Source organism: Heteronotia binoei, chromosome 21, assembly GCF_032191835.1.
Source record: "Heteronotia binoei isolate CCM8104 ecotype False Entrance Well chromosome 21, APGP_CSIRO_Hbin_v1, whole genome shotgun sequence".
In the NCBI taxonomy this organism is placed as follows: Eukaryota; Metazoa; Chordata; class Lepidosauria; order Squamata; family Gekkonidae; genus Heteronotia; species Heteronotia binoei.
Window position 1 is genome coordinate 154,525,508 of NC_083243.1, and position 25,581 is coordinate 154,551,088.

Sequence of the window (25,581 nt, forward strand, 5' to 3'; positions counted from 1 at the left end):
CAGCAGGAGGGCTGACAAGCCCACCCCAAATATTAATAAAATTTATTCCCGCATAATCTGTCATAAACCAGAACTAACTTCATCAGCTGCATTAAGTGAGCTGTGTCTCACAAAATTTAGGCTGGAATTAAATGCATTAGTCTTCAAGGTACTGCAGGCTTCACATCCCTTTTGTTGGAAAAAGCTAATATATACATACATCTGGAATTATTTCCAGCTATTTTAAAAATCAGATCTTCTAAATGAGATGGGAAGCTGTCATTAGAGGTCTCAGTGCTTATAAACTTCACCTCCTCTACAGGCAATGTAATCCAAAGCAGAGTTTCAGTACTCTAAATCAATTTAAATCAATGGGTTTAGAAGGGTTAACTCTGTTTAGGACTGCATTACATGGTTTCTATGCCGCTAAGGGCCATAGAATACAATGGAACCCCCCCCCCCCTTTCCTGAATGAAGGCTTAAGTCAGGAACAAGGACCACAGCTCCTTCCTGTTCCAAGATTGCTTCAGTGCAGAAACTTCCCTTTTTATATCCCTTACAACCATGTTTCCTGACCATAGGGTTTCCTAACCATAGGGTTGGTAGCTCCAGGTTGGGAGATTCCTGGAGAATTTGGGGGTGGAGTCTGGGGAAGGTAGGGTTTGGGGAGGGTTTGGGGAGTGGAATACGATGCCATGCAGTCTACCTTCCAAAATGGACATTTTCTCCAAGGAAACTGATTTCTGTCACCTGGAGCTCAGTTCTAATCCCTGTACATCTTCAGCCACCACCTGGAGGTTGGCAACCCTACTTATCCTCATAATAGTTTTGTAGGTCACTATCCACAAGACTGTATCACAGGAGAATTTGATAATCACACGATCAACTCTGTTTACACAGTATGAGACAGAAAAGATAACTCTCTTTGAAACGTAACAAATCACTTTGAAAATTACTGTTACATATTAAACTATTCATAACCACATATACTTACCAATTATAGAAATAGGCTTCCTAGCAAACCGAAGCCTTCCCCAAAAGCCAACGTATTTACTGCGGCATCCTGCAGACCACAATCGAACCACATATTCTGTTCCAAAAAACGCCACTAATACAATTTCCTACAGGAAAGAGATAGGGAGATAGAGTAACATACTTTTAAGGATTTTCAGAAAACAAAAATGAGATTTGGGATTCAAACAACATACTATCAAAATTCATAGGGACAGAAAGTTAAGAGCTCAATAATTTGAGATAAGAGTTTAATAATTACAGATAATTTGCAATGAAATCTTTAAAATAATCATGACCTCTAAATCAATTGACTTCAGTGGTTGTAGAAGGCTGCAATTCTGTTTAGGACTGCACTATCAAAATGTGACAAAACACACACATACAAGTTGAATGTTGTACACCAATGCTAATCATGTTTACTCAAAGTATAGCCAAGATCAATTTTACTTGGTTCATAGAAAGTATGTTTAGGATTGCAGCCTTAAGTTGACTGCCAAATAAAACAAGGATGTCATTTTCAAACAGTACAGTAAATGCCTTATTCAAGATGTGTATTAGTTTTGTATGATGTATGAGAAGCAGGAAATGGTTATTCAATATATGGAGTTTTTTTCATACAAAGCAACTCATTCGCTTTTATTTAAATTACTGCAGTACTTATTTGAAAACATTAATAAGACTTGCCATGTGATATCTCTCGTTAAAATATTAAGGTAATTGTATCTGTTTTATTAGTTTTCACAAAAGGTCTATCTTTTTGTATCTTTTCTATCAATATGTAAATAAAACTTCATCTCTTTCCTTATACTATGAATGAAGATACCTAATAAGGAAGGCAGGAAGCTAGATGGATCATTTAAAAAATAATGGGCAGTAGAGTCTCATGGTTCAGAAGTGACCAAAAACAATTTTCCAGCATGTTAAAATAAAATAAAAGTTTGAGAAAGGGAAAGAGGGTTTTTGTTTTTTGTTTTGCAGCAGCAGCAGACAAAAAACTCCACAAATGCAAATTAGAGTTTAATTTTGTTAGAAGAGCAGGAAAATAGAAACAAAATGCTAGATTGTGGGTGCTTTCTCTTTTGCAGTGTGTAAGTTTGCGGGGGGGGGGGGGGAGTTTATGAGTGAGATTTGCATAAGAGTTCTGTATTTTTAAAGACCCTCCATGGTTCGTTGAATAACAGGAATAATGACAAATATGCAAATGTGGACTGCCCTAAAGACAATGAAACAGACATGTAGTCAATGGTTACTGTCATCCAGTTCTTTGCATGACATGCAGACAAGCTTCGAGAACATTGATTGTTCTATAGACTCCTGCAACTGGAGAGAACGACCAGTCGGCTTACACCAAGACACATTTTTCACTCCTGACATTTTGATAAAGGCTTATTGACCTAAATGAGCCCCGTGTTATTCAGGAAACATCAGGGGTGAAAGTGCACAAGCTGTTCTTCATGGTCATACACAAAAATGCCAGGTATCCATTAGCAACTGGCAAATTCCCCCTCCCATGCCCGTGGCGGGGTGACAGACAAAAGTGTTTTTAATATCTTGCCTTGTATAAGCCCAATAAGTAATCTAGTGGGGGAGGAGGAGACTGATTGATTTTTGTCATTACATTTAGATGCAGATGCCGGAGAAGTTGCAGACAGGCTAAAGGATAAGCTATTTACATTTAAAATAACTTGGAACAGTCATTAGAAAGGCAAACAAACAAGTCCTCATGAACTACTTCTATATACCCTAAATATCATTCCCTCTGGAAGCTGAAGTTTCAGTTAGATGTGAATGTATTTTACAAAAGCAGGAGAATACATTTGCATTTCAGTTCTTGTCATTTTAAGCCAGGGCCAATGGATTTGAATGTAGTGAGATTAGTGAGTTAAGCACCAAAATATATCACACACAGGAAGTTTGTAGCTGAACAACTTAAAAGAAACCCAGGCCATTTCTTCATGGCTTATCTGCCACAGGTTCCATGGTTTTAGGAAGCAGGGTTTTTTTCCTACTTCCCCACAGTATTATGCTGCATCTCCTTAACTTTTATATAATCTTTCCCAAACCTACTTCACTCTGAAAATTTGGGAAAGATGGCCGTGAAGCTTAGATGGCTGTTGTGGGGTGTGTGTGTGGAAAAATTCATATTGATATATAGTGTTGGTTAAAAAATGCAAAAGTCCCAGAGATCCAGGGGAAGGGGGTATGCAGAGCCAGTGCATCCAAATAGGCCAGATAAGTGCCTGCCTAGGGCACCACCTGGCCACTGGGGTGGGCCAGTTATACCGCACATGCCTCTCCACCACTTACTCTCCATGCCACCCCACCACTCTTGGGAAGGCAAGAGCAACGGGGCAGTGCAGGCCGTGGTGGTGTGTGTGAACCTCGCTGCCTGCCTTCCCCAAGGGAAGGTGAGAGCAGCAGGCTGGTAGGGCGGCGTTTAGTGCACTGGGAGGTGCTTAGAGCCTTCCTTGCCACGCTGCCCTTACCACCATAGGGGTGGGGGGGGCCCCGCGGCCTAAGGCAACAGAAACCCTGGTGCTGGGCCTGGGGGGTGCAGCTGCTGCTGGGGGACTGGGGCAAAGAAACTACAGGGAAACCACTACCACTAAGTTTTATTCGCAGCTGCACCAGCTACAGGGTACCTGCAGAAGCCCATCCCCATTTGGAAAGCACTCTAATCTGATGCAGATTGCAATCCATAGCTCTCAGTGTGCATGCATCCTCTGATCTGAATAGTCCAATCTGAGTCTGACTGCAATATTCAGATCACACTGAACAAACATGATACAATATATTAAAAGAGTAAGAATTGTAAACTGACTTAAACAAATAAAATGTAAACACATAGTTAACACGGGCAGAATAAATGAGAGAGGGAAAGTATGTATCAAAGATTTCAGGTTTTCACGGCTGGTAACATCATTAGGGTTTGTAGAGTCTTTCGGGATCAAGTGCCGTGTTCTACTGGAGAAAGTTTTCCTTCCAGACGTTTCGTTGTCAGCTGCGGAGAACATCCTCAGTGGCGTTGCAGCTGGAGCAGGCACTCAGACCTTCTTGGCTGCTGTGCATTGAGTGGGAAAGTATGTAATTTGAGAATAATATGATTTACACCGGAGTTTCCCATTCGCAGGGTCGCAACCCGGTACTGGGCCACGGAAGCCTCAATACCGGATCACAAGAAAAGCCAAAGCCAGCCCCGCCCCCAGCAAAGCCTGAGCTCTGCTCTGCTTCCTTCCTTCCCCCATCTCTCTGTTGTGCAGAGAAAAGCTAGACTTGAAGACTGACACAGGCTGCAAAGCCTGAGCTCCGTTTGGCTTCCTTCCTTCCCCCATCTCTGTGTTGTGCAGAGAGGAGCTGGACTGCTTCTCCTTCCTTCTCCCCCTTCCCAGTGTTTGAGAGAAAAGCTGGAGTCCACTGGCACTTTAGACCCATGAAGTGTTCTTCAAGGTATGAGCTTTCAGGGGCCCTGCAGTATGTTTATTTGGGGAGATTTCCTTGGGAGGCCTGGGTGGCAAATAAGGGGGGATGTTTTTTTCAGTAAGGAGGGGCAGAGAGTGGGCATTCCAGTAGCTATTTTTTTACCAAATGACCCCTGGGCAGAAATGTTGCTGGCTGGGGTCATCTGATGTCCCCCCCTTCTTTCTTTCTTTCCTTGCAAGTAATGCTCTGTCTGTATTCTTGGTGCTGGGAGTGGGGGAAGCAACAGTGGGAGGACTTCTAGTGCCCTGGCCCCACTGGTGGACATTCTGGCACTTTTGGGGCATTGTGTGAAATAATTTTGGATTGGATGGTCCACTGGCCTGATCCAACTTGGCTTCTCTTATGTTCTTTCCTTCCATGTCTTTCCTTTCCTTTCCTTTCCTTTCCTTTCCTTTCCTTTCCTTTCCTTTCCTTCCATTTCATTCTTTCCCTTTCTCTTTTTTTTCTTTCCTTCCATTTTTACTGGATGAAACTTTTCTGTTCATCATACTGTTGTTGCAGACATAGGAGCTCTGCCAATGAAATGTTGGCACCCCCAGTTGTAGCCAACTAGCTTTTCTATGAGATTTCTGTGTGAGAGAGTGAGAGGTGTGGGGCAGAAAGAGATTATTGGAGATTACTGCTGTATATCTCAACAACACTGGAAGTGATGATACTATGAACTTGGCACTATTATACTGGTCCTGCTTTTAACAGCTGTCCGACACCAAAATTAAACTCCTCCTGTAGATATTAAAAAGGATGAAAGAAGTTCACAGGCTAAATATCTGCACAACAGGTTGCTTTTAAAGGCATGGGAAACACAGCCAGTAAAAAGCTGCAAGCCCCTCATAAATATCCTTTTTGGAATAACTGCAGAAAAGCTTGTCTGAACTTCATATAACTTGAAATTAATTAGGCTTCCCAACCCACCCGCTTTGGTGGGAGACTTCTGGGTTCTCAGCTTCATCCCCCGGTCTCCAGAAATCAGGAAGCGGGGGGTGGGTGGAGGGAGGGGAGAACATACCTGTAGGGTTCATGTTGGTGTAGCAGTTTGTAAAATGTCTGTCCTGAGCAGTTTGTAAAATGTCTGCCCCTTTAAGGCTGGGCAGGAAGGAGGAAACAGGAAGGGCTTTGGAGAATGGCCCCTCCCTTTCTTTGCTTTCGTTTTCACAGCAGGCAGAGGGAAGAAGACCAAGTAAGTATTTGTGTGTGTGAGAGAGGGAGGGGGGATTCCCTGGTATGGAGGCCCTCCCCCCCCTTTAGAAAGCGTGGGGGGGGAGGGAAATGTCTACTAGGCACTCTATTATTCCCTATGGAGAACAATTCCCATAGGGAATAATAGGGAATTGATCCGTGGGTATTGGGGGCTCCGAGGGGGCTATTTTTTGAGGTAGAGGCACCAAATTTTTAGTATAGCATCTAGTGCCTCTCCCCAAAATACCCCCCAAGTTTCAAAACGATTGGACCAGAGGGTCCAATTCTATGAGCCCCAAAAGATGGTGCCCCTATCCTTAAGTATTTCCTATGGAAGAAAGGCATTTTAAAAGGTGAGCTGTCCCTTTAAATGTGATGGCCAGAACTCCCTTGGAGTTCAATTATACTTGTCACATCCTTGTTCCTGGCTCCACCCCCAAAGTCTCCTGGCTCCGCCCCCAAAGTTCCCAGATTTTTCTTTAATTGAACTTGGCAACCCTAAAATTAATTCATTAACTGCAGTACAATTCTCTGCCACCTTTCACAGCAATTTCCCAGTGTTTCAGCCAGGGAAAAGTAGCTGTCAAAAGATTTTCTTGAAACCAAGCAAGCTTGGTTGTACCTTGAGGCAGGGTTCCAGTAGTAGCAGCTGATGGAAGGGCCTACTAAAGGTGTCAGCATATTTTGAGGTAGAGGAAGAGAATTTAGATGGACTGCAAAAGCAATTGACAGAAGTAAAGGAAGAGATTCATGGCTTGACACAATCTGCAAAATATGTGGAAGGAAAGTTGGAAGTAGTGAATGAAAAGTCTGAGGAGATTGAAAAAGTTCAAAAATACGAAGGGGACAGATAAGTGAGAATAGAAACGGTGCAGGTAGTGTATATTTCAGGAATGCAGAATATCCCAGAGGATAGGTATGACGATATAAAGGAGGTGATAGTAGAGATCTTGACACCAGGTGACATTAACCTTCAAACCCACCCACCCCCCCCTGCTCGGTCTGAGGCGTGTCTGGTTCCTGGGTTAATGTGTCCTGGAGCATGCACCCGACCCCTCCCAGGGTCCAACAGGGAAAGAGCCTGACAAAAGGGTAACCCACATACCTGAAGCCTGGGGCCATGGTGCCTTCATAGACCTGGGACAATAACCTCTTCAGGAGTACAACTATTCTTGACTCACAGACCTCATGGCTAGGGGGACTGGACATGGCACATCTTCCTTGAGCACTAAAGAACGCTTGTCAAGGAGAAGCATGAACCATACCCACATTATGGCTCAGGGTGCAGAGCCACAATGGTCTTGTCCATAAAATCAGGGATGCACAAAACAGAGGAGGCCTGACTTTTATGCATCCTACCAATTGCCTGCACTGCAGTTAGCTCTGTGATGGGTTTTTGGTCTGTGTGAACTGCTGCTTCCTCCAGAGCTATGAAGATAAAGTTGTCCCTTTGATTACCCCAGCTTATGGTGTCAGCTTTCCTTATTCTGAGTCTGTGGACAATTCCCCATTGTGAAGTTACATATTTTAACTTTAAATCACTGTTTTAGATATTTTGACACAGTAGGCCTGAGAGTGTGCTTTTAGGTTCTTGTGTAAATCTGTAAACATGCATTTTACCATTCTAGCTACAGTTCTGAGTATATCTTGGATGTTCCCAGTTCTTCTATTGGTTTACCTTCTCCAAGAATGTATGTTTTATTCACAGTAAACCTTCATGTGTTGCTCACTGCCTGACTTGCTGTGGTTACTCATGCTACAGGAACTGCTTATCCTTCTCCTATGTGTCTCTTGATCTTCTGCAACTCCCATTTCTCAAAGAGAATTCCCAGTGGCCAAACTGTCATCTGTGTCATGAAGACAAAACAAACTAGGACACTGTATATCTGTGATCAAATGATCTCCCATCTCTAACTTTCAACCAGTAAAAGATGTGGGATGGAGAGCAGATCAGAACTGTAGTTCACAAAGGGGAGTACCACAGTTCTTCCCCATTCCAATTTTCTGCTATACATCTCAATAGGAAAAACAGAGGCAGAGTTGTATTTTCCTAGCAGAACAAATTGGGTGTGTGTGTGTATGTTGCACTGGGAAAACTTCAGTTAACCTCTCCTATCTCCCTTCTCTTCAGCCCTGATCAAATTCTGCCCACTTGGCAGTTCCTATTTATTGAAATTTAAATATACTGAAGATATTTATCATAGTGAGACTCCAGTGCCTCACGTAGCTGTGTCGTCAGCCAAGGCACAACTCAATGAGACACAGGGGGGCAATTCCAAGAACACTTTCATGAGAGTAAGCCTACTGAATAAAATAGGCTTTAGTAAACCTGCTCAGGGTTGCTCTCACATTTTGCAAAATGCTCAGATCATTCCCATTCTCATGTTCACTTTGTGTGCACCAATAAATATATAAAATTATCCACATTTTACAGATAAGAAGCTAAAGCTCACACCACACAGGAATTTTATTGTGTAAAACTCCTGGAGTACAATAAGCTAGTAACTCCCAAGTTTCCTTTTTTTAATAATGGAATTTTCATAGGTTACAAACTCTAACCAGAATCCTTACAGGGTTTATTTAATGACATATAAAAAACCAACAGCTATATGATAACTGGATAGTGGACTAGCATGTGTGCCTGTTGTGAGAGACTTGGATCTTCATTTTTCTTTCCAAATATGCAGCCTGCCAACAACCCAGTACCACTACTACTCTGTGTTTATGACACATCAGGAAAAACTGGTCACTAGGATCAATATCTTTTGGATTCACATAAACACAAAGCCAGCATTCTTTCACCTTCAACTTGAACTTAAACCAAATTACAAATAAGAGAGTTGGTGCCACTCTCCTGACTTCAGAAGTGCTGGACTAATGTTTTCTGGAGAGATTTTGCATGCTAAGATAAGCACACCTGGCCTGACAAATTTCACATGTGCTCATTGTTGGCAAAGGCCTAAACAGTTATATTTTTAACTTCTGGCTAGAACAGACGACATTCTTCTGGAATTTGCACACAAACTATACTGAGCCCGCTGTTTTACTAGAAGGATGGCCAGTATAATTTTTAAAAAGTATTTAACAAGCTGCAGCAAGCATCAAAATCCTACTACCTACCAAAATGATGAAATCAATGAAAATTAAATCTTTGCCAAAGTGTGGAAAGAAACCATCATATGGTTGGTGAGAGCAAAAGGACCTAAGGTTTGTTCTAACACAGCAAAGCAACCAAGTATTTAGCTAGATACATAATTGCTTATTAATTCTGAAATGCTTTTACGCCCGTGTTTCTCCCACAAGCAGGGCCAAAGATGGTTTACAATAATACTCATTCTAAATTCTCACACAATACAGATATGTTATTTCAGAGGAGGCAGTGCTGGGCAGCTAGTGTCTCTTAGTCCTGAATGGAATTCTCTCAGACTCCTGGAGACAAGTATTTTTACAGTGCCTTGGGCACAAAGAAGGATGGGGCTGAGAATATGGTTGCTCTCAGTTCTAGCTGTAGCTCTCTCTCCCTTCCCTCCCACGCTCTTGCCAAGCCCAACCTAGCCCTTGGGCTCTGCAGCAGCCACCACCAGAGCCAGCACAGCTCCTAGGCTGCAAAGCCACCACCAGCAGACCCAGAATGGAGCCCTGGGCTGTTTGGCAGCTGCTGCCAGGACCAGCGCAGCCCCTATGCTTCTTCGTGGGCTGTGCCACTGCAGCTGGGCCCAGTGCTGCTCCCAGGCTGTGTAACCACTGCCATCAGGCCTGAGACAGTGCCTGGGGCTGTGCTGCTGCTCAACCCAGCATAGCTCCTGGGCTCCTCCAACTGCCAGAGGTAGGTGTATTCTCTGTGTTTGAGCACTATTTTAGTTCAGGAGCAATTTAAACCCCCAATAAGTTTTTTTTAAGATTTTAAGGTTTTCCTGCAAACCAAAGGGGTCCTCCAAGTTTGTAGGAAAATCTCTTTATTGTCCATGTGGCCCCAATCCACAGATTTTGATATCTGCAAATGGGGGCCTCACATCGCTAATAGTATAGATACACAAGATAAGCAATGTCCCGAGCAACCATCTTGTGATCAAAATTCGCATTTGGTTTGGCACATGGCTGTATCAGCTTGATCATATGTAAAGAGGGCTACTATTAATTCTAACTTAGAATTCTGTGAATATTTTTAATGCCCCTAAAGCCACAAGGCTCAGAGAAACTGCCCAGTACATGTGATGGAATTCCTTTCTCTGTGTGTAGAAAGCAATTCTGCATGCCCATGCAAAAAGAGCTATTTTGTACCTGCGGTAATCACTCATTTTAAAAATTTACTTCATTTATATCCCGCCATTCTGCCTGACAGGGACTCAAAGTAGCTTATAGCCTTCTCCTCCATTTTTTCTCACAACAAATCTGTAAAGTAGGTTAGATTAAGACTATGGGTGTTTTCGCACTCACGTTTTACTGGCGCCACGACCCTCCTCACGCCGGCGAATCTGCATGGATTTCGCACCAGAAGCGCCGGCGCACCCAGAAGCGCCGGCTACTTCCGTCGCTAAGCCAGCGCAAACGTTTTCCTGCATCTTTGCGATTTCCGTTTGCGCTGGCTTAGCGACGGAAGTAGCCGGCGCTTCTGGGTGCGCCGGCGCTTCTGGTGCGAAATCCATGCAGATTCGCCGGCGTGAGGAGGGTCGTGGCGCCAGTAAAACGTGAGTGCGAAAACGGCCTCTGTGACTAGCCAAAGGTCAGCCATCAAACTTCCATGGCAGAGTGGGGATTCAGCTACAGATCTCCCAAATCCTAGTCTGACACTATACCATGCTGGCTCTCATGCCTCATAGAGTGACATTCTGGAGGGGTCCCATCATTTGAAGGGACTTTTGGAGCCACCAAAGGCAGCAGCTGCTGCTGCTGCTGCTGCTGTGGAAAGGGGAAAGTGAAACCAAACAAACAAGGATGATTATTTGCTAAAGAGGATGATCTTTCCCATCTTTTTTCCTCCTACTAGGCAGATCTCTGTGATTCATAAATCCTCACTTCTGTCTTAGATGATACTAAATGATTACTACATCATCATGTGGTATTCATTTAAGATAAAAAACAAGAAGATGATAGTGGAAATGCTTTTACCTTTCAACCTTCTTCTGAAAGACACTTCCTCCCACGTAGATTAAAGTTTTCCAGTAAATGTAACCTAGGAATTTTCTTTGGAAACACTGCCAGTTTGTGAGCAATAACAAGATCCCAGAAATCTTTGAAAATGGGACATTTCAGACATCCTGTTCTAATATTCAAAGAGTAAGATGAGGTGCCAACAGAACTGAGTACATACCTTGATCTATTAACCCAGCTTTTGAACTCTTCACATCGCTTACTTCGTAAATGACAGATAAAGAGCATTGTGACCCAAAATTTGCTAAAGGTTTCTTTGGGGGGTTTCTTTCATGAAATGTGAATGACAAAGGCAGTATTAAATGCCAGTATGCTAATATAATGTCTTGAGGACTGTAGCTGTAACATAGGGGAGAGCTGCAAGTGAGAACACCTGGGCCTGCTATAAGACATGCTGGGTGTGACTGCCTTCCCTCCTTTAACAGGAAGTGTCTTTTTAAACAAGTCAACTTGCTAAGGTGCACAAATTCAAGGCTTTTTTTGTAGCAGGAACTCCTTTGCATATTGGGCCACCCACCCCTGATGTAGCCAATCCTCCAAAAGCTTACAGGGGTCTTATTATAGGGCCTACTGTAAAGCTCTTGAAGGACTCGCTATTTCAGAGGTGTGTGGCCCAATATGCAAAGGAGTTCCTGCTACAAAAAAAGCCCTGGGCACAATGAAATATGGCAGCAGGAACATCACTGTGGCAGCAGGGACAAAAAGTAGTCTAACTGGTATTCAGCTGTCCCTGTTTTCCCACACTTGGATAGCCAGTACACCTACATAAGTAGAAAAATGGTGCCTACAGACCAGAGTACTGAAAGCAACCTACAAAGTGACCAGGAGTGGATTTGGTTCATACAGTCCAGCCTCCTGAACTTTTAACACCTTTGATCTTCCTGGAGCAGACTGCCAATGGCTGTCTGTATTTTAACACAGGCTTCTTTGGGGGAAGGGCCAGCAGGTACTACTAATATTGAACTACTAATGGGTCAAGTGCAGTGGGGGGGGGGGGAGGCAGGCCAGATAAGGGTAAGAAGAGACTGGCAAACTGTGCCCATCCATTCTTCCATTTTTTTCAACCAAAGGAACCTGGGGCAATCTTGTCGATCACCCATCAAGCCTAAAAGTTCTGCTGAATGCCAGGTTGGTTCAAAACAAAGCATCCCTCATCTAGGATTTAATACCAGGCAAGGTGTAACCTTGTAACCAACCCTTGAAAGTGGCCTGGCTGCCTTACTGTGGACCAGCTGAAGTTTCTGAACTGTTTTCAAAGGCAGCCAAATGTAGAGCAAATTACAGTGATTTGTCTTTGATGTGATTGGAGCATGGATCACTGAGGCCAGATCACATGTTTCAAGGAACATCTGTAGCTGGCAAACTAGCCAGAGTTGATAGAAGGCACTACATGAACCTACTACCGTAAGCCAGGATCTAGTAGCACTCCCAAGCAAAGAACCTGCTCTTTCTAAAGGAGAGCAGCTCCCTCCAATGAAGGCTGACTCCACTATTCCCAAGCAGCTTCTGCATTGACCAGCAGCACCTCAGTCTCATCTAGGCTGAGCTTCAGTTAATTGGTCCTCATCCATTCAACTTCCTGCTCCAGGCACCTATTCAGGACTTCCACAGATGCACCAGGTCTAGCTCTTAAGGGGCAATAGAGCTGAGGCAGGTGATGACCTGAGAGGGCATTTTCTGCAATGGCACCTTGCCTTTGGAATGCCTCCACCAGGCTCACCTACTTTACTTTCTTTCAAGTGCCATACTAAAACACTTATTTTTTTACCCAAGCTTTTCATTAGGGGTTTTTATCTTATTAGCTTTTTAATTGTCTGCTTCTGTTTTATGGAGAACTTTTACGCTGCTTATGTATAATAGCTTGTGTTTTAATTACTTGTGTTGTAACTGTAAGCTGTTGTGAGCAGAACTCTGAAGAGATGGCAAAAAAATATTCCAAATAAATTTAGATATAGCTGTAACTTATTACCACTAATAATACAGAAACTGTCATCTACATATTCATTTGACACCTCTGAGTAAAGAAGACCTAATTTTAAATATGAAGCAGTTAAATTATTTTTTTTAACCTAAGATTACATTTTTTGAAATATGGTAGACAAGAAACTCGAATGTGTTATCCAAGCTATTCAGCCAGTTCTTTCCTCTTAAAGTCTGCATGTAATGAACTGTTAATGTAATCCAGCATTATGAATTGTTAAATACCTTTCAAAAAGGACCAAATCTTATTTCAAGGTTTACCTATTTGAATCAAATGGAAATAAAAGTTAACATAAGTTGTTCCCTCTCTCTCCCCCTCCCTCCCTCCCTCTAAGGCAATGAGGTGAAAACCATTATGGTTGTAGAGTTAAAAATAAATCTACAATGTAAATGGTAATCAGGGACATCTGGACAATCCTTAAACTATTCTTGATGTCACACTCCACAGTGATAAGAGTTCAAGTACTATATTTCTGTTTGACATTTAAATAAACACAACCTGCTTTTGCCTCAATATATTTGGGTTCTCTCCCAAGCCCGCTCCAGGGAATATACACCATGCTCCTCCACACAGCTGTAATAACAGTAATGTTCTAAAGCTGTAGTCCACAGGCACTTAATACGGTTCACAAAAACATATGCACCAGTTACCAGGAATAAGAAAAGTCCTCTCTCAGACTTTGACCAGGCAGAACTCATTTCATCAGCAATTTAATGTTGCCTTTTCAAAGATAACCATGGTGCGAGTGTGTGGGTGTGTACACACACAAAACAGAATACAACTTAAGATGTAATAAGAGGCAGCTACTTAGTAAAATGCTGCTATTGAAGAGAAACAGTACTCCCCTTCAAGTGAATTACAATAAAGCTTCAACGGTGGTGTAAATTTTCTCATTGTGAGCATTTCTTGGCTTATTGGGTTTTCAGACTTCCTCCAAAACATGTTTGCTTATCTACAAAGTATGATCCACAAACATTCATAATTCCACTCTTTTTTTTTTCTGGGCAAAGTACTAAGCCTGAGCTAATGAGCCTGCTAAAAGGAATGTTCCATTTTGTATTATTACTATTATTGATTTTTCCACATCCACGATTGTTTTTTCCCATATTAAGACTCATTATATAACTAGTATTCTAGCTATAAACTTTGCCATATTACTCTCCACAAGGGTATCCCTAGGCATGTGTATGGTAACCTGACATAATAGCTTTTTTTACTTGCAAGGATTTATTCTCTTAATTATAATGATACCCACAAAGATAATTTTTTTCTGTTGGGAAAGGAGGTTTCTAGGTTTCCAAACAAATGATAAGAAAGATGACTTATCTGTAATTCCAAGGTTTGCTCAGGGAACAGCAAGAAGTTAATTTTACCAAACAGAGAACAATTTCCTAGAAGCATCTAACAAGCTAAGCGACACTTAAACTTGCAAAGAAACAGTTTATGCTAGATCTCTCTGAAGTTCTGTAGCCCAGTAACCAAGCTTCCATTATGTGCAATGACATTTTAAAGCTAGATTTCTGTTTCACTCCTCTCAGCTCCAACATAAATAATTGGAGCACCACTTATATTGGCATCTAAGGTTAAAAGCTTTGGGGTGTTCCTGGACTCCTCTTTAACAATGGAGGCCCAGGTGGCAGCCACTGCCAAATCAGCCTTTTATCACCTTTGACTGATAAGGCAGTTGGTCTCCTATGTGAGGAAAAGCCCCCTACTTTTCATACATATGGACATCGTGATCACCAGTATGGTTGCCAGGGTGCCTGGAGTTTTCACTCTCACACATCTGCTCTAAGAAGTGGACTTTGCCCACAGCTTCTAAGGCTTATGTGGCAGCTTCGCATTCTACACCTCTGGATGCGTGTTAGCCAGAACTCTGCTCCTTGTGTGCCCAGTCTCGGCCGCTGCAGTGGAAGAAGCCAGGGCACCATGTTCACCAAGGGCTAATACCACCAGAATCCATTTTGCTTTCCTGATTCCATCTCCAGCATCTGCTTCAGCTTTTGCATAAGCTTATCCAAGCATACCCTGCCAGGCTGGACTCCATTCCTTCTTAGTGGGACACACCCTGTGTCACCCTTGGCCTGCAAGCAACCCATCTGCCCCATGAATGGATTAACAGATCAACTAATGTTCCTGATTGTCTGGCAATACCCTAAACAATAGCTCCTGCCCAGAAGATGATGAGAAAAGAGGAAGAACGTCTCCTGTCACAGCTAAGTTTTTTGTCCAAACCGGGTGATACCTAGGCCAGTATTTGATTCCCTATTGTCACCTTTTCAGATAAGTCCATCTAATCTTAAGTGTTCCCCACCCAGTAATCACTTCTATTCATTTTCCCAACTCTCATTTCGGAGCCACCCCATGGCCTGTTCTAATCAGGAAAATTCTTTCAGCTACCCAGGATCCAGGCAAGCTCATTGGTCAAAGCAGGTCCCCAATGAGGCACCACCAGAGAACTTGCTATTGGCTCTGTAATGGTCCGGCCCTCCTGGTCATCACAGAGCCTCCCCTCTCTCCTCCCTCCTCCCTCCCAGCACCTAAGGGGTCTAAGGGAGTCTATTTAACCTCTGACACAACTCCAGTCATGTGTGCATCTAACAGTATCCCAGTTCCGCTGTCTAGATCCATCCCCAATTCTGGCCACAGTTTTGGGTCCATTTCCCCTGTCCTATTATATCGCCATTGGAACCTTCCTTGAAGACTACGATGGTAAATATCACCCTGTATGTGAATCCTTATATGTTCCCCTATCAATCTATCTGTGTTTCTTAGGCCTGTGTGAATGTGTGATTGTATTGTATTTCTATCTTGTGTGAAAGATCTGTATTATTCCAAATAAATCACAATTGGTTTTATTAAATTAGAGTCCTTTTATTGAGCATTCACTCTCTGGATGGTTGAGCCTGGTATACATTGGTAAAAGATCCCTGTTTGAGCCAGGTGCCCACCTGACTAATTCCCCAACCTCGTTTTGGGGGCATTTGGCTTAACACCTACCTTAAACTAACGACTTGGCGGCAGTGATGCCATGGTCACCTCGAGATTGGATTACTGTAATGCCTTCTACATGGGGCTGCCCTTGTCTCAAATATGAAAGCTTCAAGTAGTGCAGAATGCTGCAGCCACACTGTTAAAGGGCCTTCCCTTGCGGGAGTATGAAAGTATGAAAAGTATGAAAAATAGCTGTCAAAGTATGAAAAATAGCTGTCAAAGTATGAAAAATAGCTGTCAAAAGATTTTCCTGAAATCAAGCAAGCTTGGTTGTAGCTTGAGGCAGGGTTCCAGTAGCAGCAGCTGAAGGAAGGGCCTACTAAAGGTGTCAGCATATTTTGAGATATAGCAGCTTGCCAGGGCCCAGTGTGGGTGGTACAGAGTGCTGGCATTCCTGATGGCAATGGCAACAGCACTCCCAACTGCATACACTGGCCAGTGCTGTTGAGGAAGGGGTGTGTAGGTGGTGCAGGCAATTGAACATGGGCGTTAGGAGTGCTTGCAAGATGGAGAAGAACACACAAACAGGTAGGTGCATGCAGATGTGTGGGTGGAAAAAGAGGACCCTGAGAATGTATGAAAAAGTTGCAGACTGCCTATTTTCCAACCCCATTTTGGCTCAGCATGAGTTTCAGAGAGATTTTTCTGAAAACAAAGTTAATTCAGAAGAAGAGGCAGTTTTGGGGGAGTGCCCTGGAAGTGACATCAGAGGAAGAGGTGGAGTTTTGGTTGTGTGCCCCAGAAGTGACATCACTTGACCTTTGAGCTGGAAGTGACACCACAGGAAATGACATAATTCCTGTCTCCGGCTCCACCTGCAAAGTCTCCTGGCTCCTTTAGTGGGCCACGAAGGAAAAGTGTAAAAATAACTGGGCCACGGGAAAGAAAAGTTTGGGAAACCCTGCCATAGAGTATGATGGAAAATCGGTCTGTGGATATATGGGGGGCTGTTTTTGAGGTAGAGGCACCAAATTTTCAGCATAACATCTAATGCCTCTCCTCAAACTCCCCCTCCGCCCAAATTTCAAAAGGAATGGACCAGAGGTCCAATTCTATGATCCCCAAAAGATGTCCCCATCCTCCATTACTTCCAATGAAAGGAAGGCATTTAAAAGGAGTGAGGTCCCTTTAAAGGTGATGGCCAGGATTCCCTTCAGAGTTCAATCATGCTTGTCACACCCTTGCTCCTGGCTCCACCCCCAAAGTCCCCAGGTATTTCCTGAGTCAGACCTGGCAACCCTAATTATAACCTTATCTGTTACTTTAAGAAAATGCAAGTGTCTGCCTGTTTTCAGAGAACAGTATCAAGTATTCCTCTCTCAAACAAATGTACTGCAATGTTCTAATTTGCAGTAAAGCACTGGAGAATTTCACAACGCCTTCAGCAACTTCCACCCCACCATAAGCCTGACCATGAATCAATCCACACAAGAAGTACATTTTCCAATTCCAATTCCAAAAACCTTTGTTGGCATAAAATTTTCTAGACACCACAGTACAAATTCACAATGGAAACATAAAAGCTATCTTATATCAGAAACCTACTAATCGCAAATATATCTACAAGCCTCCAGTCACCATTCTAACACAATGGAACCTCCGGCAGCCCACCACATTGCAGCGTGGCTGCCGGGGAGATTTTGCTGCTCCCGATGGAAAGAGCGGGAGATTTAGCGTGCTTTAGGTGTGTCTTCAAGGGGTGGGGCTTCAGCGTGCCTTCTGAAGCCTCCGCTCCCCTCTCGTCAGTCCTCTTGCGGTGCTCGGTGGAGCGTGCTGTCACGCTCTTAGCTGGCATTGGAGGGGATTAGGCCTTGAAGGGCCATTCGGCGCGAAGTGTGGTGCAGCGTTGGGCTGCAACCTCGTTGTGGGACTGGTGCAGGGAGTCATTTTAGTGCAGCAGGGCATCCTTCATCTTGCTGTCGGTCCCTTTACAAGGCCTGTGCAGCGTGGTTCTGTGTCAGGACCTTCCTTTTTTCCCATCGTGGTTGGCGTTTTTTTTGGGGGGGGGAGAGGTTGCAGGGACACCTTGTTGGGCGGCAGGGGGCTGCATTATTTGGAAGGCCTTATTCTGTTAAGCCCCTCATTTCTCAGTGGGTCTCCCTCTTAGGGCCTGGTGGTCTTGGCGGTCATTTTAAGTGGGTCTGAGGCAACAGCAAGCAGAGGGGTGAGTGTCGGCCATTTTATGAGGCACTGGAGTTGCTTTCTTCCCTCTTGCTTCTTGTCCCTGGTGGCCATTTTGTGCCTGTTTTTTGCCTTGCCTCTTATCCTTGGTGGCCATTTTAGGTGTTTTGGAGGCGGCAGCCATTTTAGGGGTGGCTTTTGGCCTTTTTTCTGAGTGAGGAAATTGAGTGGTTTTTGGGGCGTTGTGAGACTTAGCCCCTGGGGCAGAGTGGTAAAGCTGCAGTACTGCAGTTTAAACTCTCTTTCATTTTTGTTTGGTGCTGTAATCCTTTTAGGTGGCAAACATGTCGGGGCAGAAAGGCAGTGGAAAATCAAAGGGTAAGCAGCCTGCTAGTAAGGCTCCTAAGCCACCCCAGAAGCGTCCTCTGCCCCCCTCGTCTTCAGACGAGGAGGGAGAGGACGAGGTGAACACAGTCATTTTTCAGAGGCTGCAGGCCCTGGAACAGGCATCTGGCCTTCGACCTTCTCAGATGCCAGGGAAAGGGCGGGTTCCTAAGCTGGCTTTGCAGGCGGATATACTGACCCGTTTGTCTATTTTGGAGCGCAGGTCTGCTGCGACTGCTAATGGAGGAGCTGTTGGGCTGGTCGGCTCAGATGCTGGATCTGGCCCATTGTCCGGTGTGGTTGATGCGGGAACAGCATTAGTGCCTGCTGTACCTCCTGGTAAGTTGGGGGATGGTTCTCTGCCTTGGGGGTCCTGGGGATCTGCCGCACCTAATGGGGCTGGTGCTGCTTCAGGTGGTTCCGGGACTTCTTCAACTTCGGGTGTGGGACAGCAGAATAACTGGATGTGGCCAAATGGTGAGTTTGGCCCTTTCAGTAATTGGCCTGGGGCCGGGCAGCAGGAAGCAGTTGCGACTTTAACTGGCAGATGGGGTTTCCCATCTTCTTACGGGGCGGTCCCTTTTGGTGCTATGCCTTTTGGTGAGGTTGCCTTACCTTTGGGTGATCACCTGTTGCCCACTACAAGAGACAAAATCCTTAAGGGGGAATATGTTGACATATTCTCCCTTTTATTTAGGGAATTAGAAAAAAAGGATAAGGAAGAGCTTGATGATAAAGAGAAGGAGAAGCTTAAGAAGAGGAAGGTTGATCGGACTTGGGCCAATTGGCTTCCAGGGTTTTTTATATATGCGGGAGTAATAACGCGTGCTCAGCCCTGGCGGGTGGCAGTGCTGATTCAGTACATGGACATCATATACAAAGGGTATATGATGCTCAGCGGCCCGGCCTGGATTCAATATGACCAGGAATTTAGGATGCAGGCTGCGTTGTACACTTCTCTCCCTTGGGATCGGATTCACCAACAGTTGTGGCTGCAGGTGATGTCACCTGTGTGGCCCAATCTGGGGGACCGCTCTGACAGTGGTCACTTAGTTTCTAAGGGTTCCTCTTCTTCCAGTTCATCATCATCTTCCCACAGCTCTGTGGGGCAGGCAGTTCAACCCCGCTTGCTTTGCTGGGAGTTTGGGTCGCAGGAGGCGTGCAGTCAGAAAGCTTGCCAGTTCAGGCATAAATGCCTCGTGTGCTGGCCCGCACTCGTTTAACAACTGTCCAAGAGGTCGGCCATGCAAGGGTCAGAAAAGACCGGGTGGGGGTCCTTCCCAAACTGGAAAAGGGCCCCAGCCTGATAAAGGTGGGACCTCTTGAGCAATGGCTTCGTAGGTACCCACGTGGGGGTGACAGTTTATATTTGTTGAACGGTTTTATGTTAGGTTTTAGAATTCCTTTTCAGGGTTCTCAGGTTCCAACTTGGTCTCGGAACCTCAGTTCAGGTAAGGGTTTAGAGCACGTAGTGGAGGCTAAGATTGCCAAGGAGCTGGTGGAGGGCAGGATTTTAAGCCCATTTGCTAGTCCTCCAGTGGTTAACCTTAGGGTTTCCCCAAAAAAGGCGCATGGTGAATTTCGTTTGATTCACCACCTTTCTTACCCCAGGGTTCTTCTGTTAGTGATGGGATACCTGAGGAACTATGCTCAGTTAGGTACACTACCTTCGATCAGGCTGTGGGCGTCGTTCGACGCTGTGGTCAGGGGGCTGAGTTGGATAAATGCGATATCAAATCTGCATTTCGCCTTCTCCCTGTCCATCCGGATGATTTTGAGCTTTTGGGTTTCTCTTTTGCAGGGCAATTTTACATGGACAGGGCGTTACCTATGGGCTGCTCTGTATTGTGTACTGCTTTTGAGTGTTCAGCACATTTCTTGAATGGGCTGTGCGCGAGAAAGTGGGTTTACAGGATGTTGTTCATTATTTGTATGACTACCTATTTGTGGGCCCTGCGGGTTCTGGACGCTGCACTCAGTTGTTGTCCGGCTTTATTGAGCTGGCTGCTGAGTTGGGTGTGCCATTGGCCGAGGAAAAAACAGAGGGCCCGGCCCATTGCCTTGTGTTTTTGGGGATTGAGCTGGACACTTTAGCGCAATCGTCCAGGATTCCTTGCCAGAAGCTGGAGGATTTGAGGGAAAGGATTAATACTTTCCTCCGCAAAAAGAAGGTTACGCTTCTTGAGCTGCAGCAGTTAGTTTGGCATCTTAACTTTGCTTGCAAAATGGTTGCCCCAGGTAGGGCTTTTCTTCGCAGATTCTGTGACGCTATGGTGGGCCTTCGCTTGCCCCAGCACAGGACCAGGGTTACTAGCAGCATGAGGGAGGACCTGCGGGACCTGTGGCAGGAGTTTTTGGAATCCTTTAATGGGATTTCTTTTTGGAGAGAGGACATGAGGCTTGAGGCGGAGCTTCAGGTCATGTCCGATGCTGCTGGGTCATTAGGTTTTGGGGTCTACTTCCGTGGACACTGGTGCATGGAGGTGTGGCCAGATTCATGGGTACAGGCCGGTTTGAACCGGGATCTCACGTTTTTGGAATTTTTTCCCATTTTGGTTGCGGTTTGGCTGTGGGGAAGCGATATGGTCGATCGCACTGTTCATTTTTGGAGCAACAACATGGCTGTTGTTCATGTTATTAATTCCCTTTCATCCAAACTGCAACAGGTTATGAGGTTGGTGAGGGCCTTCACTCTACATTGCCTGCGGCTTAACATTTTGTTTTTGGCCAAGCATGTTCCTGGGGTGAATAATGGGGTGGCTGACGCTCTCTCTTGTAAACAGATGGAGATGTTTCGTCAGCTGGCCCCCAGACGCCGATCTGGAGGCGGCGCCAATGCCCCAGGAGCTATGGCTGATTGGAGAGCCGAGGCCTGCAGAGCGATAGGCCTAGCCATTGCGCCTAGCACCAGGAAGTCTTATGAATGTGCTTATTCATCTTCCAATGTTGTTATATATGACATCAAGTGTCAGCAGTGCCTTTCCACTCTCTATATCAGACAAACAGGTCATGTAAAAGAATAAAAGGGCACAAAAATCTGATATCAAAAATCTCAACACTCAAAAGCCAGTAGGAGAACATTTGATTCTTACAAGACATTCTATTGCTGACCCGAGAGTGGCATTACTCAGAGACACTTCACAGGAAGATTACAATGTGAGACTGCGGAACTTGAGCTCATTCACAAATTGAAAATAATGGATGCCACCCAGCCAAATAGACACACAGGATTCTTATCCCCCTACAGATGCTAATTTTCTGCCCCTAAGCATTTCTCCCCTGCTCTAATCAAGCTGATTACATTTTGCAATGTACTTTTGCATCCTGGCTCTCTTCTTTGCAGAACCCCTCCCACTTTCTAACTAGAATATAAAAGCTCAGGGATCTTCAGTCCTATGTGTATCTGATGAAGGGAGCTTTGATTCTCTAAAATTTATACCCTGAAAATCTTGTTAGTCTCTAGGGTTCTCCTGGATACAAATCTAGCTCTTGTACAGCTCTACAATCTACAGTGTACATTTCTATTTTCTCTGCTTTCCAGCTCTGCCTCCCATTGGCCTCTCCCCATTGCTGAGGCTTTGACATAACTGAGCAATGTGAACAGGTGCAGGTTCTGAAGTTAAAAGGCATTTTACCCATGTCCATGAGCTTGACAATCTAAATAGTGGGCAAGGAATAAATCAGAAAGGAGGAAGGGATGACAACACTAGAACTCTTCCATGAGAAGGCAGAAATTAGCTCTGTAGAAGAGTTAGGAAGACAATTCTAAGAGTTTGGTTGGATACAGGGAGTAAGGTTAGGGAGACTGAGGGTGACTGAGTGTCCAGTGTTGGGAAAACTGTAAAGTGTCAATGACAGAGGATGTTTGAATTTGAAGAAAGAACTGGGCAGTAGCAGAAGATTCTCTGTATGTGAGCAATAAGGCCATTTAAAAAGATAACAAATAATTTGTGAGTAGACACAATTCACTTGGCTTGAAAGATTCAAATAATTTCAGACACTTTACACTGACAGTTGTAAACAAATGTTGTGCTCATTTCTGAAGAACAGTCATCCATACCACATCATAATGTGTTTTTAACCTTTGGCCTGTCAGGGGTCACAATGTTACATCATCACATTCCACTATAGTGACACCACTTTGCTTGTCTCAAAAGGTCAAATTCTTAAGACTGAAAAGATTATACCCTATATACATGAATGACTTCTGGCATTTAGGAAGTTACAGCTTTTAGCACTGCAAGCAAGGTGTGCTTCTTTGCAGGTATACAAATAAATGAATAATAAGCCTCCATTTATTTAGTAAACTGCAAAACTTGAAGTCATTCGGAAAATAAAAACAACAACAAAATGTTAGTGTTTCTAGAATCAGAAACACTAAATGGCTTACAGCCAATGATGGATCACTTTCTCTCATGTTGTCCTACCTGGCAATTAAGATTTGTTCCACAAGCCCTGCTCTGTACTCCCGCCTTCAGAGGTGAAATGGGTAGCAGAGACAGGACAAAGTAGTGGTACTTTGCTTATGAAATTCTCTTCCCTTTGAGATTTGCCTGGCACCTCAGAGATTTGTCTGGCACCTATGCTATTCTCTTTTACATGCCAGGTCAAAATGCTTTTCCTTACCGTAATCTGACTGGGCTTTTAATGCTAGATTTTAATTAACAACTTTTAATGTTTTTACAAAGTTTATTTTGTAAGTCACCTTGGGCTGGTTTCATGGAAAGGTGGAATAGGCATTTTCTAAGTAGATAAATAATAAATCGGAAAACAATACAGCAGTATGTAGAGCCATCTTGAACCAAGGTGTCCAGCGGTGTGGCGTAAGTACTTTAATAAATTTCTGATTATGCTGTCACCCAACCTGAGACCATTTGTGGGAACAGTGAGTTAGAAATGTAAATAAATAAATAAAATGTGTAAATAAAAACAATAAATGGGATTCTATACAGGATTTTACTTAGCTAGACTGAATTGTAAGAATAAGGCTAAAAAGTTACCCAGTAAAATGCATATTATATTTTCCATACACTGGATTTGTGGGGGGAAGGAAGGGAATACAAACATGCATACATGCCACACACGCACTTCAAGGGGAAAAACTTGAGAGATCTATAGATTCAAGATAGTTACACATCACTGCCCTGAAGTTTTCCATTAAAATCCTGGATGCAGTGGCTTTGGCAGCAAGCTTAGACTAATTTTAGAATCTCTAAATATACCTAAAGTTCCTTTTCCCTTTAACTCACACTCTGCATCTATTTTTATTCATCAGTGCAATGAATGCTAGTTCCTGCTAACTTTCATTATTACAACAACATATACAATATGTCACAGAAGTGAGTACACACCCTCACATTTTGTAAATATTTAAGTATATTTTTTCATGTGACAACACTGAAGAAATGACACTTGGCTACAATGTAAAGTAGTGAGTCTACAGCTTGTATAACAGTGTAAATGTGCTGTCCCCTCAAAATTACGCAAACACAGCCATTGATGTCTAAACTGCTGGCAACAAAAGTGAGTACACCCCTAAGTGATAATGTCCAAATGGGGCCCAAGTAGCTGTTCTCCCTCCCTGGTGTCATGTGACTCGTTAGTGGTACAAGGTATCAGGTGTGAAGGGGGAGCAGTTTATCTCTATCACTCCCTCATACTGGTCACTGGAAGTTCCACATGGCGCCTCATGGCAATGAACTCTCTGAGAATCTGAAAAAACGAATTGTTGCTCTACATAAAGATGGCCTCGGCCAGGGGTGGCAACGGTAGCTCTCCAGATTTTTTTTGCCTACAACTCCCATCAGCCCCAGCCAGCATGGCCAATGGCTGGGGCTGATGGGAGTTGTAGGCAAAAAAAACATCTGGAGAGCTACCGTTGGTCACCCCTGGCCTAGGCTATAAGAAGATTGCCAAGACCCTGTAACTGAGCTGCAGCATGGTGGCCAAGACCATACAGCAGTTTAACAGGACAGGTTCCACTCAGAACAGGCCTCGCCATGGTCGACCAAAGAAGTTGAGTGCCCATGCTCAGCGTCATATCCAGAGGCTGGCTTTGGGAAATAGACGTATGAGTGCTGCCAGCATTGCTACAGAGGTTGAAGGGGTGGGGGGGTCAGCCTGTCAGTGCTCAGACCATACGCCGCATGCTGCATCAAATTGGTCTGCAGGGCTGTTGTCTCAGAAGGAAGCCTCTTCTAAAGATGATGCACAAGAAAGCCCGCAAACGGTTTGCTGGAGACAAGCAGACTAAGGACATGGATTTCTGGAACCATGTCCTGTGGTCCGATGAGACCAAGATAAACTTATTTGGTTCAGATGGTGTCAAGCATGTGTGGCAGCAGCCAGGGGAGGAGTACAAAGACAAGTGTGTCTTGCCTACAGTCATGCATGGTATTGGGAATGTCATGTTCTGGGACTGCATGAGTGCTGCTGGCACTGGGGAGCTACAGTTCATTGAGGGAACCATTAATGCCAACATGTACTGTGACATACTGAAGAAGAGCATGATCCCCTCCCTTCGGAAACTGGGCTGCAGGGCAGTATTCCAACATGATAACAACCCCAAACACACCTCCAAAACGACCACTGCCTTGCTAAAGAAGCTGAGGATAAAGGTGATGGACTGGCCAAGCATGTCTCCAGACCTAAACTCTATTGAGCATCTGTGGGGCATCCTGAAACAGAAGGTGGAGGTGCGCAAAGTCTCTAACATCCACCAGCTATGTGATGTCATCATGCAGGAGTGGAAGAGGACACCAGTGGCAACCTGTGAAGCTCTGATGAACTCTATGCCCAAGAGGGTTGGCAGTGCTGGAAAATAATGGTGGCCACAAAAAATATTGACACTTTGGGCCCCATTTGGACATTATCACTTAGGGGTATACTCACTTTTGTTGCCAGCAGTTTAGACATTAATGGCTGTGTGTTGCATAATTTTGAGAGGACAGCACATTTACACTGTTATACAAGCTGTAGACTCACTACTTTACATTGTAGCCAAGTGTCATTTCTTCATTGTTGCCACATGAAAAAATATACTTAAATATTTACAAAATGTGAGGGGGTGTACTCACTTCCGTTTCATACTGTATGATTAAACATTCAGGAACTACAGAAATACCAGAAACCCAATACAGACATATTATTTCTCTTTAGACATTATTATGTAAGCTTTCTAACCCAATAGCTGTAATTCCTTAGCTCACCAGTAGCTGTGCAAAGGTGAATTGGGGCAGAAGGGGGCATTCAGATCTGGGCTATGGTACAGAGCAAGAGACGTAATATTTTAAATCCTTTCT

The 25,581-nt window shown here is 44.2% G+C and overlaps 1 protein-coding gene across 1 annotated transcript in view; it reads right to left on the minus strand.

The window, feature by feature from the left end:
- Positions 1–25,581, minus strand: part of KCNQ1 (potassium voltage-gated channel subfamily Q member 1) — a 523,393-nt gene that overhangs the window by 385,482 nt on the left and 112,330 nt on the right. The window contains exon 3 of the mRNA XM_060262295.1: positions 974–1,100. Within this exon, the coding sequence (XP_060118278.1) occupies positions 974–1,100 (127 nt within the window). The remainder of the gene's footprint in view (positions 1–973; positions 1,101–25,581) is intronic.